The sequence below is a fragment of the Puma concolor genome, chromosome A1 (assembly GCF_028749965.1).
Source record: "Puma concolor isolate L17-30 chromosome A1, mPumCon1.1.hap2, whole genome shotgun sequence".
NCBI lineage: Eukaryota > Metazoa > Chordata > Mammalia > Carnivora > Felidae > Puma > Puma concolor.
The window spans coordinates 241,335,770-241,354,658 of NC_141667.1; the positions used below are offsets into that span (position 1 = coordinate 241,335,770).

Below are 18,889 nucleotides of genomic sequence, written 5' to 3' on the forward strand. Positions count from 1 at the left end.
ACCCACAAAACAAAAATAAAATCCATACATAAAAAGTTAAACCTTATGATGGTGAATCCATAATAGAGAGACAGATTTTTATTTTTTAGTGATCCCCTAAATTTTGCCCATTTTCACTAATTCTTAACAACTTGATCAATGAGTGGACCAAAGGATATGAATGGTTAATTTCAAATACAGTTCTTTTCATAATTAAGTATTTGATCTAGTTAAAGTAGAAATAAATTACCGTATTTCTTAAATCACCCTTTGGTTTAACAACTTAGAAGTTTTGATAAAGCAATACATATTACGTTCATAATAATCACGTGGTTTTTCCTCGTTACTCTACGTAATCTATGGTTCTATACTGTGGGTTTTGAAATCTCTCATTTTATGTTTCAATCGGAGTTCTATGAATAAATACTGTATCAAAATTCCTAGTCAGGAATATTACACATGATTTTGTTGATAAACAGGTCTTATATAACAAACATACCCCAAGGTTAGAACACAGGCTCTTTTTTTTCTCCAGGTCAGGTATTTCTCCTGCTGAATAAATGTTAAATGAATGAAGATTTGTAGTATAAATTATGACTATTAAGTGATGCCAATATCACATCTCTTGTCCAAAAAACTGTGACCTCAAATTTTATATTGCTGGTAAGACTATGTGGTAACTTCAGTATAATTAGCACTTACTATCACCCAGGTCATATTTTACTCAATAAAGAAAAAGGTCCCTGGTCACCACCCAAAAGCTGTTCTTTAAAATAACCTCTGAAGTATTAAAAGCTTCAGTGTTTGGTTCCCTTTTCACATTTTACACTAAAAGACAAAGCTCAAAGGAAGAAATCAAAAGCTTAACCTTCTAACCATTGAGTCTAAACAGTGTTAAGAACATAGCATAAGTGAAGTTGTTGCCTGACTACCTCATTCGAGAACCTGAAAAATAAAAGCCCCGCATGTCGTATCTACTCCCTGGAATCCTCAACACAATGCTGGAAACTAAAGTCCAAACAGATCAAGTGACTTGTGTAAGGTCAAACATTAAAAATGCAGAGACAGGATTCAAGGCAGACAATCCAAATCAAACAAGTTACAAAGACAATGGAAAGACAAAATGAATTAATGTGAGTTAACCAGAGAATACAAATCCTAACAGAAGTAAAATGCTGCAAGAAGGTTCTCCATGTAATATCTAAAACCCAAATCAATCTGTGTAAAACTTACTCAAATCACTACCTATACTATGCTAACTCTTAAAATACCTCCGTTTCCACAGTAATTTAGAAGGTCAAGGACATAAAGCCCAGCACATTATATTCAAAGAATCTGAACAATGAAATCACTTCATGATTACTATAGACATTTGGATTTTGTGCTTGAAGCTCCTTTCTTCCAGAAAGATTCAAAACAATTTGAATTTGTTTGAATTAATTTGATTTCTCTGTATCTGAAGAGGAGCAAAATTAATGCCAATGTACAAATGGAAACGAAACATGTATACACATTTTCAGATGGAAGGATAATAGCAGTACTCAATCCTAATCCCAAATTTAATGCCATAATCTAAGTTTTAAAAGTTGTAAACCTTTTTTCCATTTGGTTTTTTTCTTTTACAACCACTCATGCAAATTCTGGATGCAAGTGTTTGGAATTGAGCTTCAAATACAATGACTAATTGGGAAACATGGTTAAAAATGACCATCATTCCTTTACCAAAACCACTTCTTCCCAACCACAGAAGAGAACTCTTAGAAAAGCTGAACATTTCTATGCAAAAGAACTGAAGTATGACTTAATTGCTGGTTTAAAAAAATACCACTTCATCATCTACTTAGTGGTTTCCCTGTCACTGTGGAAAATCAGGGATTGTCTGTTATAAGGGGTCGGGGGGGGGGGGGGGGGAGTGGGTAACAGTCAACAGTTCAAACAACCTAAATACGCAGGTGCTAAATTCTTAATTCAAAACTCTTAATCCAACATCTCAGCTAATACAGGAATTTCTCCTTCAGTAACTGACAAAGGGTTATTCATTCAGCCTGTACTGATGCAGTCCCTATTATTTGGCCATTTCAAATTCTCATTTTTGGTGATATAGTATACATCTTTGTAACTTTTGTATCTACTTGTTTCCTATTTTATCAATCAGATCTAATAAAGTGCTAGGAATTCTTCAGTTATCCAAAAAGCGTATCTAAAGTAAGAATATTAGATATTCCCTTTCTAAAATTATTTCAAAAACAAATAATCTTTTCAAATCAGTACTTAACAGCAATTTTTTTTTACAAAAGACAAAATTTTTAAAGCCCAATCTTTTTTACTGAGCTCCTTTTATGACTCAGATTTACTAAAACATAAGTATTAATTTGATCAAAACCCATAAATCATACTTTTATACTATTAGAAGGTATTCACATTAAAGCCTTTAATACCCCTACCATTTACTACTGGTTTGGACAACAAGTCAAAACCTGTGTTAAAACACTGTGATTTGAAGTAATAACATTTAAATCAAGATTATTAGTTCTACTAAGTACTGTGAAGTATTCTGAAGAAACAGTACGTCTTTTAAATTAATTTTACATTAAACATATTACACTCCGTTATAATACTAACTCCTTTCTCTCCCCAAATTTTTAACTTATAGAGATCGAAGAACTATCTTCCCACCTGGTTTCACAATATGCCTGGAAACATTTATTTTGAGGAAAAGTAAAATCTACTTCCTTCTAAAGAATTATCTGGGAGAAGAAAAAAATGTTTGTTAATTTTATTCTCAACATCTTTTGGTTGCATGTGTTCCAATTTAGAAGAGAAGAGTATTTAATAAGCCTCTATTTAAATCCAAATGTAAACCATTATAATGCCAAAAACAGATCATTCAAAACGTCTTGTCCAGTAAAACAAACATAAGCCAAAAATGTTAAGGCATAAGAATTATAAATATTTAATTTAAATAAATAAAAACATAAAGTTACTTGTACTCTAGATAGTCTCTCCAGCTGAAGCACAAAGCTAAGAGAAGGTGGAAACTGCAATGTATGTGCTCCTCTGGTTAGGTGGCAATGCTCATGACTAAAGGTGAAGTTAAACTGGGTTGGCTAGCCGTTGCTTTCAAAGTTTCCTTGATGCCACACTTTTTAAAAAATGATTTTTCTAATAAAAGCTGGATGGACTGTATAAAGGGTCTCATGTTTTAAAGAACTAAAAATGTAAAACTTTTGAGTTCTTAAATTTCAAAAGTGGAAGAGGAAAGAAGGTCAAAATAATCAAAATTTGGTGGGGACTCAACTTACTACGTTTTTGAGAGGATGACAGGATGCTAGCAGTGAACAGAAGAGACTCATGGGAGGTGTAAGAAAATACAACGTGACTCAAGTAGAAAGCACACAGAACAAACGTATTCCCTGATTACAGTGTTGGCTGCCTTCACAGAGAAGCCTATGATGAATGAGGGGGGCAACTCTTCATCTCAAAGCTGGTATTCCTACTGATTACACAGAGAAATCGTCATTACTTGCTTTAAAAATCCCTACCACATGACAAAAATGTTCTTACCTTTATTCCTCAGATTAGTATAGTATATAATAATGTTATAGTGCATATTGTACAAACATTTGTTGGGCTTAAAATAAGACAAATAATAAATATGTGTTTAAGGTATAGAATACTGACATTAAACCAACAGATAATAACAACTGGTTATTAAACTAACATGTTCTTATATGTTCTGAAATGCACTGCCTCACCAAAATTTCCTCATTAAACAGTGCATAAATAAAAACATTAGATACAATTATCCTTTAAAATAAATAGCAAAATGGAACAAATGGCAACATCTAGAATAATGTGGTCATTTGCCAAAGAACACTTCTTTGCTTTCCCAAAAAAAGGGGGGGGGGGGGGGGGGAGAACCCACCAAAAGATTTCTCTATTTTAATATAAAAGGAAAACAAGAATTCATTCAAAGAAAGAAGCCAAACAGAGAAATACTGTCAGTGTCTTTTGAACAAAAAACAAAATCCTCCAAAAAAAAAAAAAATTTTTTTAATAACAGGTTTGGATTCACAATTAAGCAGAAATTTATACAGTGAAATAACAGAGAAATCATCATTATCACATGGTAACAACTTTGCCTCTCAAACTATAAAATAAATTATCAAAAAGGTAACCGTAAGAATAAAATGGAATTCTCCCATCTGTAGCCACTTTACTGTTTTGAGGTTACCCAAAACGAATTTTCAAAAATAAAACCTCCTAAACAGTGGACAGTGTTCACGTGTGCTAAACTAAAATTGAGGTTTTAAAGGTACTAAAGTAACATTATGAGCGATTGTTCTCAAAATTGCCACTGTCTATAACAAAATAAGAGGTTGGTTTAGACTAAAAGAAATGCATGTTAGAGGGTGTTAGTATGTTTGGCCTGTATGTTTCTTTTTTTTTTTTTAATGTTTGAAAATGTTTATTTTTGAGAACGAGAGTGAGAGAGCGAGAGACCATAAGCAGGGGAGGGCAAAGAGAGAGGGACACACAGAATCCGAAGCAGAATCCAGGCTCTGAGCTGTCAGCACAGAGCCCGATGCAGGGCTCAAGCTCACGAACCCAGAGATCATGACCTGAGCCGAAGTCGGACACTCAACTTACTGAGCCACCTTTGCGCCCCTGTCCTGTGTGTTTCTAAAATTTGAACCTTAACTTTAAGACTTAAATTAGTCAGAAGCAACAGTAAAATAATGAAGTGCACCAAAATTCTTAGCCTCCACAACTCTTACAACTTGGAAAGTATCTTCTTTTTATTTAAAAAATGTTACTTAATATGTTGAGCTGTAGACATTCAAGAACTACACCAAGAATTCTCCTAAATAGTATCATTTAACGATAATCACTTGCACTAAGTGAACTAAATAATATTCTATATGTTTCAGCCATTTTACTATTTATTTCTTTTAGCAATATTTCAGTTTTGAAGTTATGATGATGTCTGTCTTCACATGCTTTAGAAGTGCAACTATAATGAAGTTTTAACATTGACATGGTTTTCCTTGTTACGGACATATGAACTAATAACGTTTTCTTGGGTAATATCTGACTAAACAAAGCTCAAATATACACTCATTTTTCTTATATAGAAAAAAATACAGCGGACAACAAGTGACTTATCTTCACTCTTCTAGAAGTAGATTTTAATAAGACAGACAGACACACACACACACACACACACACACACACACACACTTATTCACAGTTTCAAATTAAATATTTTTGGTCTCTATTCATATAGTGTCTTTTCAATTTGACAATTTAAAAGGTAAAAAAGAACAAAGTGTTCCAAAACACATCATAAGTACCTAAAACAATTACCTGCTACTGTTCAACACTGATCATGTTCATCAAAAATACTTCTATTTGTGGGGTGCCTGGGCAGCTCAGTTGGTTAAGTGTCTGACTTCGGCTCAGCTCATGATATCACGGTTTGTGAGTTCAAGCCCCACATCAGGCTGTCTGCTGACAGCACAGAGCCTGCTTCAGATCCTCTGTCCCCCCCCCCCTCTTTCTCTGCCCCTCCCCTGTTCTCTTTCTCAAAAATAAACAAACATTAAAAAAAAAAAAGTTTCTATTTGGTGAAATAAAGACCCAACAAATTTTAAAGAAATAATCTATTTTGTTTAAGCAATATAGTTTAAAATGAAAACAAAGATTGTTTTGCTGAAAACAAAGCTATATCCTAGTTTTGGGGAATAGCTAAGTTATAAAACAAGTAAAAATGCTATTCAAGTTATAAAGAAAAACTGAAATGATAAAAATTTTAATGAATTCCATAAAATGAATTTAATGAATCTGGGCTAAGCTTAATGTGTGCACATTTTTTAAATACATAAGCTACCATAAGTGTAATGATAATAACTGTAATGTCTTATCAAAGATTGGTTAAAGCAGCTGCTGTAATAAAAAATTTTAGTTACTTGCCTTGTAGTACCAATCCTGAAATTTCTTACAGCAGTCTTCACTACAGAAATCTCTCACGACACCATCAAGTTCTTTAGTTGCTCCCTTCTTACACAGCTGAGAGCAATAGTTGCAAGTAACACATCTCAGTCCTAAACGTCGTGCAAAATCTTGTTTATACAATAGTTTGCAGCCTGAAAAACACAAGGTTTTCATATTCAAACAAACAAACAAACAAAAACACATTAAGAAAGTACTTAGAGGTCAAATAGTTCATTAGCTTTATAGGAGAGTCTATAAGTTTGCATATAAAGTCCTCTTTTCTCCTGACCAAAACTGAAATCTAGTATGATCAGCAACCTGTAAATATTGAAACAGAATATGGAATACTTTATTAGATCTCATGTGAATTCAAATAATTAATGTTCTAAGACTTTCAAATCTAGCAATGCCTCATAACTATTTTGTTTGCTCTATTTAAATAGAAGTATCATACAGCAAACACACCACAAATAGGCATTAGAGAAATGAAACAATGTAGACTGTTGAGAAGCACTGAGTAAACATAAAGATATACTCAGCTAAGTAGGCATTTTAGCCAAAATTTCTAGCCTTACCTTTCTGTCAACCTACCAGGACCTTCAGAAAAGGAAAAGTGGTATATAGACTTGTTTAGAGAAAACGTTGTTACTCTTATTAATAAGTATTTCCTTTGTCTATTACATGAATGCAGCAGTTTAAGTGTTTTCACGTATCAGCCTTAATCTCTATAATATCTCTGTTAAAGTTTTGGGGCGCCTGGATGGCTCAGTCAGTCAAGTGTCTGACTCTTAATTTCAGCTCAGGTCATGATCTCATGGTTCGTGGGTCAAGCCCTGCATCAGGCTCTATGCTAGAAATGTAGAGCCTACTTGGGATTCTCCTCCCTCTCTCTCTCTGCCTCTCCCCCACTCATACTCTCTCTCTCTCAAAAATACACTTAAAAAAAAAAAGAATTAAAAAAGTTTCCATACTTTTACTCATGCTGTGCCACCTAAGAATGCCCATGCACTCATATCTACTGAAATCCTACCCATACTAATAAGGAGCTCAAATTACGCCTTCTCCACAAACTCTGTACTCTAACCTAGTTTTAAGTGATCCTTCTTATCTGTGAACTCAAACTGTTAATTGTTTTTCTATTACTTTATTTGGCAATTATTTATGTACTGTCCTATGACTTCTTTTCTGTTATCTTGAAATTTAAGTCTTTTTAATATTTTACCTTATTAAGGCTTTATCTTTCTAATTAGATTTTGATGGTAGTATCAGGTATTACATGTTTTGTTATTTCTGCCATGTTCCAGCAGAGAACTAGGTGTAGTCAGAGAAAGCACAAAATAGATTACTGAACAGGAAAAAGACACGCATCCTTTTGAAACTTTTATTGCCTAAAGATAGAAGTCCCTCTAATTGAAAATTCTCTTTAGGGGCGCCTGGGTGGCGCAGTCGGTTAAGCGTCCGACTTCAGCCAGGTCACGATCTCGCGGTCCGTGAGTTCGAGCCCCGCGTCAGGTTCTGGGCTGATGGCTCAGAGCCTGGAGCCTGTTTCCGATTCTGTGTCTCCCTCTCTCTCTGCCCCTCCCCTGTTCATGCTCTGTCTCTCTCTGTCCCAAAAATAAATAAACGTTGAAAAAAAAATTAAAAAAAAAAAAAAAAAAGAAAATTCTCTTTAATGTCAATTCTCTATCCGCTGCTATTGTCTATTCATTTTAGTAAAATCTACATTATCTAAAGGATACAAGATCACGTATGGGTATATTAGCCATCAACACCAGTATGTTCAGACTTAATGAATCACTAAAGATTGTCAATGCATACAAATTCAGGTATAATGAGCAAAATAAAGAATCAATCTTTTCAGTGAAACATTATGTCACTTTTCATCACAGCTGTGATCTTAACAGTAAACATGTTTACCTTTCTCATTCCAGGTGAAATGTACTCAATTAAACCTATAAAAACAGGAATGCCTTGTTTTATAAGCAATACCCTCTTTTATACATAATCTTATTATGTGAAATGTATAACATATTAGATGAAGACACTAACTGAATGGACAGATAATCTTCTGGGCTTTTGGTCATTCACTACTGCTGGCACTTAGAGGACTCTCCAACCTTTTTCTTGCCCCTAACAGTAGAAAACCATATAAAACATGGATCCGGGGGGAGGAGTGGAATCTAACTAGGAAACACAGATGAGGACAGCAGATAGAACAGCTGCGAGAGTTCAGTGCCTAGGACCAAAGAAAGAATAGAAAGTGAAAGCCAGTGTAGAGCAAGAATGTGTCACTTGGGGGGGAAAGTAATAATAACCAAGAGCCCCAAATCCATAGTTACAATCCTGGTTCCTATCTCTGGACAATCAGAATCAAGAACAGGAGTTCATTTCTATAATCAGCTGCCTGGCACCAGAGCAGCAAAGGTGCAAATGAGAAGAAAAAGAATTCTTGAATATACAATAGTAAGAGCCAGTGTTTGCCTGTTTAAAACCTAAAAGTATGTTTCCACTGTAGTAATGCCACATATGATTTTCTTTCTGGTATACAGAAAATCTCTGTAGGCTAGGCAGTAAGCTGGGCAGGGAAACGAACCCAAAGGAAAATAATTCTATTCCACTTGGAAAATCAACTTTCAGATCACATTTTCTATGCTTAGATTTGACATATGATAATGTTTTTATTTTCAAGACTTCCTTTTAATGGAAAAAAGGTTATCAAATTTTTAGAGATAAAACACCTTGAGGCCCAGAGGTCTACAAATAAAAATAACAAAACAAGTCAGTAGAAAATCAAATTCAATTTTTTTGTTCAGCTACACTAAAATTGCACAGCTGCCCTGGACATACGTAGTTAATATATTTGAGAATATTTTGGCACAAAATTAACATTAAATATTAATAAAAGTTATGAACAACACTGTATATACACTTGCCTTCACTACAGAAAGGTCTCTTAACGCCAGAGAAATTTACTGTTTCATGAAGAGTCTTCTCCTCTTGACAGTATTCGCAATATGTAACTATGCAATGCAACTTCTTATAGTCATCTGAACAAGTTTTGCTGCAGAATTGATGCACTTTGTTCTAAATGCACAATGGGAACCTTGGTAAGTATATGACAACCACCTCAAGAACAAGTTTAAGAAATAAACAAGCCACTTTTACAGAAATAAACTTAAATCATTTACCTAGTTAATGTGATTGATAATCCCTGGGGACACATTTTCAATAGGCCACAGACAGCTAATTTAACTAATTCACTGCTATATTTAGACATAATTCCACAAACTTCAATACCATTAACTACCCCAAAATTACTCAGTAAAATAGTAAAGGTACCACTAAAACAAGATGGCAGTCTGGTGCTGCTAAGGGAACGGGATTAATGGGTAGAAAACAATGAAAGATAAAACATGGGTAAACTAAGAAAAGATGAGAAATATGACATTAACACCAGTTTCACTCAAAAAGAAATATTCTTCATAGGTACAGCCAAGCAGACTCAATCACATTCCTATCACAGACCTATGATGGATAAAGTATTCATTTGGGGCCATCGTAAGTATGCTGCTAAACCTGAGACTCAGTTGGTTCCCTTGAATGGAGCTAGGTTAGTATAATTAGTTACTTCTCCTGGCCCCAAACCTATAAAGCCAGAGCTACACTCTCCAAATATTCAGCCAAACACAATCAAGTTAAAATTTACAGGGCAGCACCTTTTCCCCTTTGTTATTATGAAGGATACAGACTAGGTCTAATCTATCTACCTAACGCCTGGCAAAGATAGCTGAAGACCAAGATAAGGAAGGTGAAAGAGTCTAGGAAGCAACTCAAGTAGTAAGGCAATCATCAGTGGAAAATTGCCCCATCATGGACATCTAACTTATAAGAGGAAAAACAGCAACAAAGAAACCACAACTGCCAACCATGGAATGAGAAGAACAAAGCCTCTGAATTCTCAATCACCTGAGGGAATGGCTCAACTCTAATTCAGTTTGATAGACAATGTTTATTAACTCCTCCTAATACTTAACCTTCATGTAAATAAAATCAACAGCAAGACTACAAAAGCCAGGTAGTTCTAACATGGAGATCGACAGAAAGGATCTCCATTTCATCTAGTATGATCAAAATTCAGTTTAGGCAGGATCTTTATTCCCTATATGATATTATTCCATGTGCTTGCTTATGGATTTCTTTCCTCATTCCCCACCATTCCTTTATTCTTACTAGGCCTTCAACATTTTTCCTGTTATGATTTAGAGAGAGTTACAGTCACTAAAAGTCATCACTGGGTACCAACAACAGTCTCCAAGAATTGGTTTAAGTGCTCTTGAGAAAGCACCAAACAAATTAACAAACTAAACCATTTTCTAGGGACTAAATTTAAAACAATGAAATTTCAGATTCCCAGAATACTTTAGTATTCATGTAGTCACGTTCTGGTTACACCTTTCTCCTAAGACTCAGATACTGAGTGACTGCCAATAGCCACTAACAAATTTTGGTTCAAGAGCAATTTATTGTTAATACTAATGTCTTATACACCATTTTGTTACATATTCCATGCCATCAAAAAAGGAGAAAAGAAAGAATGGCCAAGGGTGAACACTGATCAAGAAAGCAATGTTCAGCCAGGTCCACCTGTCTGTTAATCCTTCCGTCCACCCACCCACCCATCCATCCATCCATCCATCCATCCATCCATCCATCCATCCATCACTGTTCCCTTATTTAAATAAACAATAACGATAGGACTTTACTAATGGCAAAAATATATGTCAAACTGGTGAAAGCAAGAGTGATGAGAAGGGAAAATAAAATAAATTTATATTAGGATTCTTTTATTAAGACAATTATATAATGTTAAATGACAATATGTTAAGTGACTAACAAATTTTAATTTCTACAGGTAGCAGGCAATACAAGATATTACAGTTCAAAGACAATATTTATAAGGATGAGAGTAAAAATGAAAAAACACGGTACAAACAGATGTTCCAGATATGTAGCTAAACAGAGTAACATTCCATACACTATCACAAACATAATGTCAATATATGAATATGACTTCAATAATTTTTGTTTGACCTAAAAATAAACATGTCCTTTGTCGATGCTATTCCCATAAGAAAGTATTCAATCATCACAAATTCTGAAGAATCCCTATACACTAAGAAATAGATCCTCAAATTGAAACACCATTATTAGTTTACTATACTCTCATTTAAGCAAGATAATATACATAACAAAATTGAACTTACCTCCCATTCCAGGATTTCTGGCTTTGAACAAAAGGAATTTTTGCAATAGTTGCATTTCAACTGAATATCACTTGGAGCTACAAACTGGCCATTGGAAGATGACTGCATACTTAGAGCCTAAAACAAAGAATAAAAACATTCTGAGCCTGACACAGATTTTAGAATTTTTATTTGTAACTACTGTCAAATATTGACTATGTCCAGAAAACAGTATTTTGCTTAAATATTTCCTTAACACATAAAATTACATTTCTCAATTTTGTCTTTAAAAATGACACTAGTGAGGCACCTGGGAGGCTTAGTAGGTTGAGCACCGACTTCAGCTCAGGTCATGAGCTCACAGTTCATGAGTTCAAGCTCCCCATCAGGCTCTCTGCTGTCAGTGCAAAGCCTGCTTCAGATCCTCTGTCCCTCCCCCACTTGTGTTCTCTCTCTCAAAAATAAAACATTATAACCAAATAAATAAAGACTACACTAGTACAGTTAAGTTTTATGAAACAAATTCTTTTACTACAGGATTACTTTACTTATTTAAAATAATATGAAAAAGGACAAAATACCATACAGTTCAAGTATGATTTTTTTCTCTTTAAGAAAATGTAAGCAAATAAGAGTTAAGTTCACCAAGTTTTGAACTAGTAATTAAATCTTTAAAAAAGCCTAGCTCCTAGTTTAAGTAGTAATTTGTCCCACATGCAATATTGCTATCATTTTTATTCCAATTCCATCAGGGAAAACAGCCCTTTTAAATTGGTCATTTCTTTTACACCTTTGTAAAAGGTGACATTGGTCACCTTTTTAAATTGGTCATTTCTTTTACAAAGTTAGGCAGGGGGGAAAGATGAACAGACTGGTATTGATAACAATAGTCTTAATTTTATGGCATTTTTAAAAGTTCAAACAACTTACAGAATAGGAAAAGATATAAGCATAGATGGGTTTTAAAAGTTTTGCTTGAGTTTCTAACGTGAGTGGTGAGGATGCTGTAATCTTCATTCCCTAATATATTACATGGCATATATAATCTTCAGAATATATTAAAGTTAAATTTTTTTCAGGGTGGCAGTTAGGAGAGGAAAAAAAAATTATTTAAAAAAAATATGGGGCGTGTGGGTGACTAGGTTTAGCATCTGACTCTTGGTTTCGGCTCATGTCATGATCTCAGTTTGTGAAATCAAGCCCCGTGACAGGCTTGGGATTCTCTCTCTCACCCTCTCTCTCTGTCTCTTCCCTGCTCGCATGCACGCGTGTGCACTCTCTCAAAATAAATAAGTAAACATCTAAAAAAAGATGTTTTTTAAACATTTCTTAAAACTTCTGCATACAACATACAACACACAACACAATCAAGATTTGTGAAAAAATAAAACATGCAGATTTAAGACAGTAACCATCAGGTGAATACATTTTTTACATAAAAACCAGCAAGTGTCCTTACACTTCACTTCAAAAAAACTGCAAGTCCATTAAAGTATTCTTTCAAAACAAATGAAATACTATCCTATTACCTTATTTTGAAATGGAAAAACATCTAATAAAGACATAAAGCTCAAAATCTATGGTTTGCTTTAAGATACAGAGAAAGGAAAAAAATGCTGCTTGTCTATTTGTCAACTTTGTACTACTTTACGCCGTTATAGTGAGGAGGCTGCTTACAGGCTTATCCGGCTATAAGAAGCCACATTAAGTATTTACAAGATACGATGTACATACAATGTACATATATGAGTGGTCTCATCAAATCATGGGCAATACAAGTTTCAGTTAAATGAAAAAAGTACTGAAAACATTTTTTAAAAAACATTTTCCACTAACACTTCAAACATCAAAAAGTAATACAGAAAGGTGAAGTCTGAGAAGCAGCATGTCAAAGACTCTGTCATTCTCTCATCTAATTAATCCTTCCTTATTCCTTAATTTCTAGTTTTGGAAAAGCCAGGTCAGAAGCAGTATTTTACCACTCTAAAGGATTTCTCAATTGCCACGATCCCAGCTTCCAAAATAAAAGTTTAGTTATGAATATGGCTTATAAACTTAACTCAGTGGAGGATATAACTATTAACAAAAACAACATTTACCTGGTTGAATTAAAAACCACCTGAATTTAAATGATAATAATGATTACAACTACGGTCACGTACTTAAGAGACTACATTTTCAGGCTATATAATGCAGAATACAGTACCTACAACATTGTGGAACTGCTGGAAGATTCACTATCATGAAGCATCACTTTATGTACTGGATTGAATCTTTGAATTTTTCACATAGGTATTTCATACATATTTCAAGTATTCACAAGTATTTCAACAACACTTTGAATTTTTCACATAAGTAAACCTACTCATGCCACTTAACTAGTGCTGAATCCCATTTTCAACTATTCCCTCCCAGTGGTCAGTTTAAGTCCGAACACTTCCAGTAATACATCTTCTGAAATTATCCGTAACCCCAACTTTGAAGAAGTATGCCAGAAAGTTCTTTACCTTTACAAAAATGAAAAAGGTCTCCCTAAACTGATTTTGTACTAAATTAGGGCCCACTGTAACAAGTCCAATCCCCTTTTTAACTGGCAGATTTCTGACAAATAGTTGTCGTATGTTTTGTTCATGTTGGTCATAGTTTTGTCATAGTTTTTTGTTTTATCATAAAACAGAAGTCTCCTTCAGAGTCACGTTATTGAAACCACTAAGAAAATAGTACACATCAGGCATCGCGCTCAATTATACTAAAACTTATTTTCCTTCAAGTCTGTTCTATAAATAACAACTGAAAAGTCAATCAGAGTCTCCATGCCACACTGTAAGCATCTGCAGCCATGTCTATTACCGTGACCCTATGACCTCCGCCTGCAGTCTGGCCCTCAACAAACAACACGCAATTTAACATATTAAATAAAGATGAAGCATATTACACTGTTTATTTCCCGTGTGTATTTTGTTGGGAGTGGGAAAGATCCAAAATAAGTAACAAACCTGAAATTTAGCCACACAACTGGAATTGCAGAAGTTATACAGTTTCCCATCAGGCATTGTGGCTTGATATTGAGGTAAGGAGTTTCGCTTACAAAAATGGCAAATAATTCCCAAACCTAGGAGAGAAAAAGTACATATCTGATTTCTTTATAAAGTAATAAAAGCCTAAAAACAAATCCTACTTGACCTCTGAGAGTAATTTTTAATGGAACCTTCTGTAAACTATTCTTTTATTAAAATAAATTTCCAAGATCATGTCCACCTTAAAATATACTGTTATAAAGAGTCCAATATCGTATCTCTAAAACAAACATGGATATATGAAACAATCTCAGTTTTAATCTCTGAGGGAAAAACAATTTTGCTAAGAATGCAGCCATGGACAGAACTTCACCAATCACTTTAAATTGAAGAAAATGAAAGATATATGGAATGGTTAAAAACCACTAAAAAAGTGTGCAGTGGGAGCATGTGGGTGGCTCAGTCAGTTAAGCATCTGACTTCAGCTCAGGTCATGTTCTCGCAGTTCGTGAATTCGAGCCCCGATGTGGGCTCTGTGCTGACAGCTCAGAGCTTGGAGCCTGCTTAAGAGTCTGTGTCTCCCTCTCTCTGCCCCTCCCCTGATCACACTCTGTCTCTCTGTCAAAAATAAATATTAAAAAAAAAATTTTTAAGAAGTCTGCAGTAAGAAAGTTTAATGTGATGAATAAAAATAGTTTATGCAGTTAAAAACAAGTATAAAAACAAAGTTAAAGGGAAAGTGCAGTTAAGAAATTAGTCATGTTATTAAAGTTTTTTAACTTTCCAAATACCTGAAACTTACTTTGTGATTTTGCATATTTTGTCTTGTGACTGTTCATGCAAGCAGTTGAACAATATGGCTCCATATATCCATTAGGACCTATACACTGAGTCATATCAAAAAACCTGCACTGTGTTCGGCAACCAGTACAAGTGGTCAGTTTTCCGTATTTCTAAAATTTGAAACAAAAAAGAAAATTAAGAAAATCACAATTTAATTAGAAAAAAATTCTATTTTTCAGTACACCTTTTCTCTCTGCAAAATAATTCTGTTAATCTCTAATCAGGTTTAGTGGGTCAGAAATCTTCATCTGGATGCAAACTGTTAACTGCAATGCATCTAAATTAGGTTCAAACAAAAGTAATGATCTCAGCTAAGTCTCTTTCAAAAACTGGATTTTTTCCCCCTATTAATTAGTTTAACAGAATCCCTATATATACTTAAGTAAAAACTGAAAACAACAAAGACACAGTGTTTTCTACTGACCATGACACACTTCTTTGTCATCTGACAGAAGAAATTAAATGTGTCTATAAAATGTAAGCCTTAATAATCAAATGACTATGGTCCTTCAGAGAAAAGTCTGATGTTAAATACTTTTTGCACTGAGCTGTGCTGCTGTCCCAAAAACTTATGGAACTTCTCTTAAAACCAATTAACCATACCTTTGTATTCTACATTTAAAACCTCATTCAACCACAAAACACTGTATTTAAAATTTTTTTTAACTAAAACAAAGTCATTCAACATGATTTTGGGCTATTAACTAAAGCTAATAATTAGTCCACAGATAAGAATAGTCAATCCTTCTGGCAAGAGTGAATATTTGCCAACACTAATTCAAAGCAACAAGGTAAAATACATGGTGGTAAGACTAAAGGAGGTACACGTTGAAAATTACTAGACAAAAGCAGTATTACTGAAATATAGAGTCTTACAAAAATACAATTCAGATGAACTGGTATGTTTATATGAAAAACACAAATAGTCACATTAGAAATCAAACATACGGAAAAGCGATAGGTGCAACTTGTATTTGAGCTGTCTTCTGAGTGGTTATACAATCATCATAACTACTTAGATCAAGTATCACGTATCGTGTTGCAAAATAATTGTATCCACCTTTCTACCCGGTGTTGAGATTATTTCTCCTCATCATACCCCAAAGCATTCAGTACAATATGATATTAAAAGGCCTTAAAATATTCCACGGATAGATGACTGATAAATAGACATCAGGGAAGATAACAAGCAGGCCAAAAATAACAAAATGGGTAAATTGCATGGACAAATTTCATGAGCGCCACAGGATTTTAGGAAATAAAGGTAGTAAGTTGAAGGGAAAATAACCAAAACAAATAACTAACATCCACATCAAAGAAAGAAAAAAACTTTCTTAGCATGCAACAAACAGAAGAGGTATTAAAAAAAACAGAGCTGTTTATGTGCCAGGAATGTATGTTATATGCATTCTGGTACTGTAAGAAAGTAACCAACACTGTCTACTCCTCATTTATTTAAGTCTCATATTACTTCAACATAAGTCCTAAGTTTTACTTTTCAAAGTAGAAATCAACTCCTTCTTCAACATCTGACAGACTGCAAAAGGAAATACTTATCAACAGCAAAAGAATGGTAACAAGGAACAAAAAAGAATAGCTGCAAACCTATTAAATCTAATTATGACTCTCCCAATGTTACAAAGAGGAGAATGCTGGTTTCTGTTTGAAATGACAAAATATTTTCCTGAGGCCTATATGATAATTTAAATTTTTATAATGGGGAAAGGATAAAAGAAAACATCAATAAAACAATGAAAGAAAAAAAGAATGTTTAAAATCTGGCACCACAGTACAAATTAGGAATACTAAAATTATCAGGACACTTGCCATTAGATCACAGGATTATAGAGAGATAAAGCCAAGTAGCTCTCAGTAGATGTTTGTACAAGACCTGCATGTAGCAGCACCCATAAAGATTTCTTTTACCAATATAAATGAAGTACAACCATCTAATCTAATCTCAGATTAGATTTTTGTTTTAACTTATTAGAAACATCCTTCAAGTTGACAATAATTTTATTGGCAGAATGGTTAAGTAATTAGTAAGTTTTAAGACGTACCAATAAAAAGTAGACCAGTTGAATTGGGTCAAGTAAACAAGGAGCTAAGCAACTGGTCCACACTGACAAATACTTTTATCTGAAGAGAATGAGAAAGTACTATCAGAAAGATAGAATCATTAATATTGAAAATATTTTAACACAGCCACTTTCACAGCCACCACTACATCAAAAATAAAAGGACTCACTTAATGAAAGAACATTAGCAAAAAAAAGGATATCCGTTCATGCCATGTTTTCTGTTTTATATGTAAACAATCAAAATAATCATTTAAGTTTCATTCATCCTATAAATTATACATTGAGTGATTTTTAAAACAAAATTAACTGTAACAAATTCACCATTATTATATTCCTCATTCGGGCATGGGAGAAAATAAACCTACTTATAAATTCAGTGTAAAAGAATTAAGGTAGAACTAATTAAAACGAGATATTGGTAAGGCAAAAGGTAAATATAATGGGGAGTTTATGGCAGATTGGTTCATTTTCAGTATACTCATTGAAAAATGGTGCCTTACATTTCAAGTTTAACCAATTCCATATGCACACCAAAATTAATCATCACATGATTTTAAAACTTCCCTTTAATTTTTCCTTTTACATGTTAATTAATACATTTCTTTGACTACATTTTGACCAAGTCGGTGAACCACGTGGGAAGGTACTCAAGAGATAAAGGTTTAATCTACTTGACACTGAGGGCACTCTATGAAATGTCCTATAGGATTCAAAAATGTCAATGTCATGAAAGACAAAGACTAGGGAACTATATCAGATTAAAGCAGACGGGACTTCCACTCCAGCCATGATAGGAGTATCAGGGGCTGGATTTAACCTCCCACTTTTAAAAACTAGAAAACTATACCAAATATATGAAACAATGGCTTTTAAACATTCCACAAAACAGAATATAACTCATTATGTAGAAATTAAAAAAAATCAAGCTGTGGAAACATCTAGAAATGACAGCTATGAAAATAGTAGGCAAAATGTTAAAAGCGCTATGATAAATATGCTGATATATTCAAGAAATCGGTAGAGGAAAACACGAACATAATGAGGCAAGGAAAAGAAGATATAAAAAAGACCCATATGGAACTTCCAGAGATGAGAAATACAAGAGCTAAGATGTAAAACACACCACATGGGACTCACAGTTGATTAGAAAAGATTAGTAAAATTAAAGACACAGTAAACACTGTCCAAAATGAAGAAGAAAAAAAAGAAAGAAAACCAATAAATACAAGAGCCACACGGACCATGGAACAATAGCAGGAAATCTAATATATCTGGAAGTCGGGTCTCAGAAGAAGAGGGAGGGAAAAAGATACACATTTTTAGAGAAATAATGAATGGCCTATGATCCTAGACTTGATCCTAAACAAGAAATAATTGTTTTTCATTTACATAAGGGACATCAATATTTTAAAATTCAAATAAGGTCTACAGATTAATCATATAGCAGCATTATCTCAATATGAAATTCCTTGTACTACAGTTACTATTAGTTGTATACATTTATCATTCACATATTAATTTATACACCAACTTATTCATCTGGATTAAGGAATATGAATTTGGAAATTTTTATGAAATAAAGGTTTGTAATATCTTTGAAGTAGGCACAAAAGGGACTTTTATACCTTAAATTTAAGTGCCTATTGTAGACAAGGTACTGTGCCTAAATTTTATCTGGAAATAATTTTTCATAACAAATACCTAAAAGCAAACAAGCATACCACAAGAAAAT

The 18,889-nt window shown here is 33.8% G+C and overlaps 1 protein-coding gene across 2 annotated transcripts in view; it reads right to left on the reverse strand.

The window, feature by feature from the left end:
- Nucleotides 1-18,889, reverse strand: part of ZMYM2 (zinc finger MYM-type containing 2) — a 106,550-nt gene that overhangs the window by 33,624 nt on the left and 54,037 nt on the right. For both annotated transcript variants that reach the window (XM_086715483.1, XM_025923485.2), the window contains 5 exons: nucleotides 15,036-15,186; nucleotides 14,213-14,328; nucleotides 11,238-11,354; nucleotides 8,907-9,057; nucleotides 5,953-6,125 (listed from right to left, as the gene is read on the reverse strand). In XM_086715483.1, coding sequence (XP_086571609.1) covers nucleotides 5,953-6,125; nucleotides 8,907-9,057; nucleotides 11,238-11,354; nucleotides 14,213-14,328; nucleotides 15,036-15,186 — 708 coding nt within the window. The remainder of the gene's footprint in view (nucleotides 1-5,952; nucleotides 6,126-8,906; nucleotides 9,058-11,237; nucleotides 11,355-14,212; nucleotides 14,329-15,035; nucleotides 15,187-18,889) is intronic.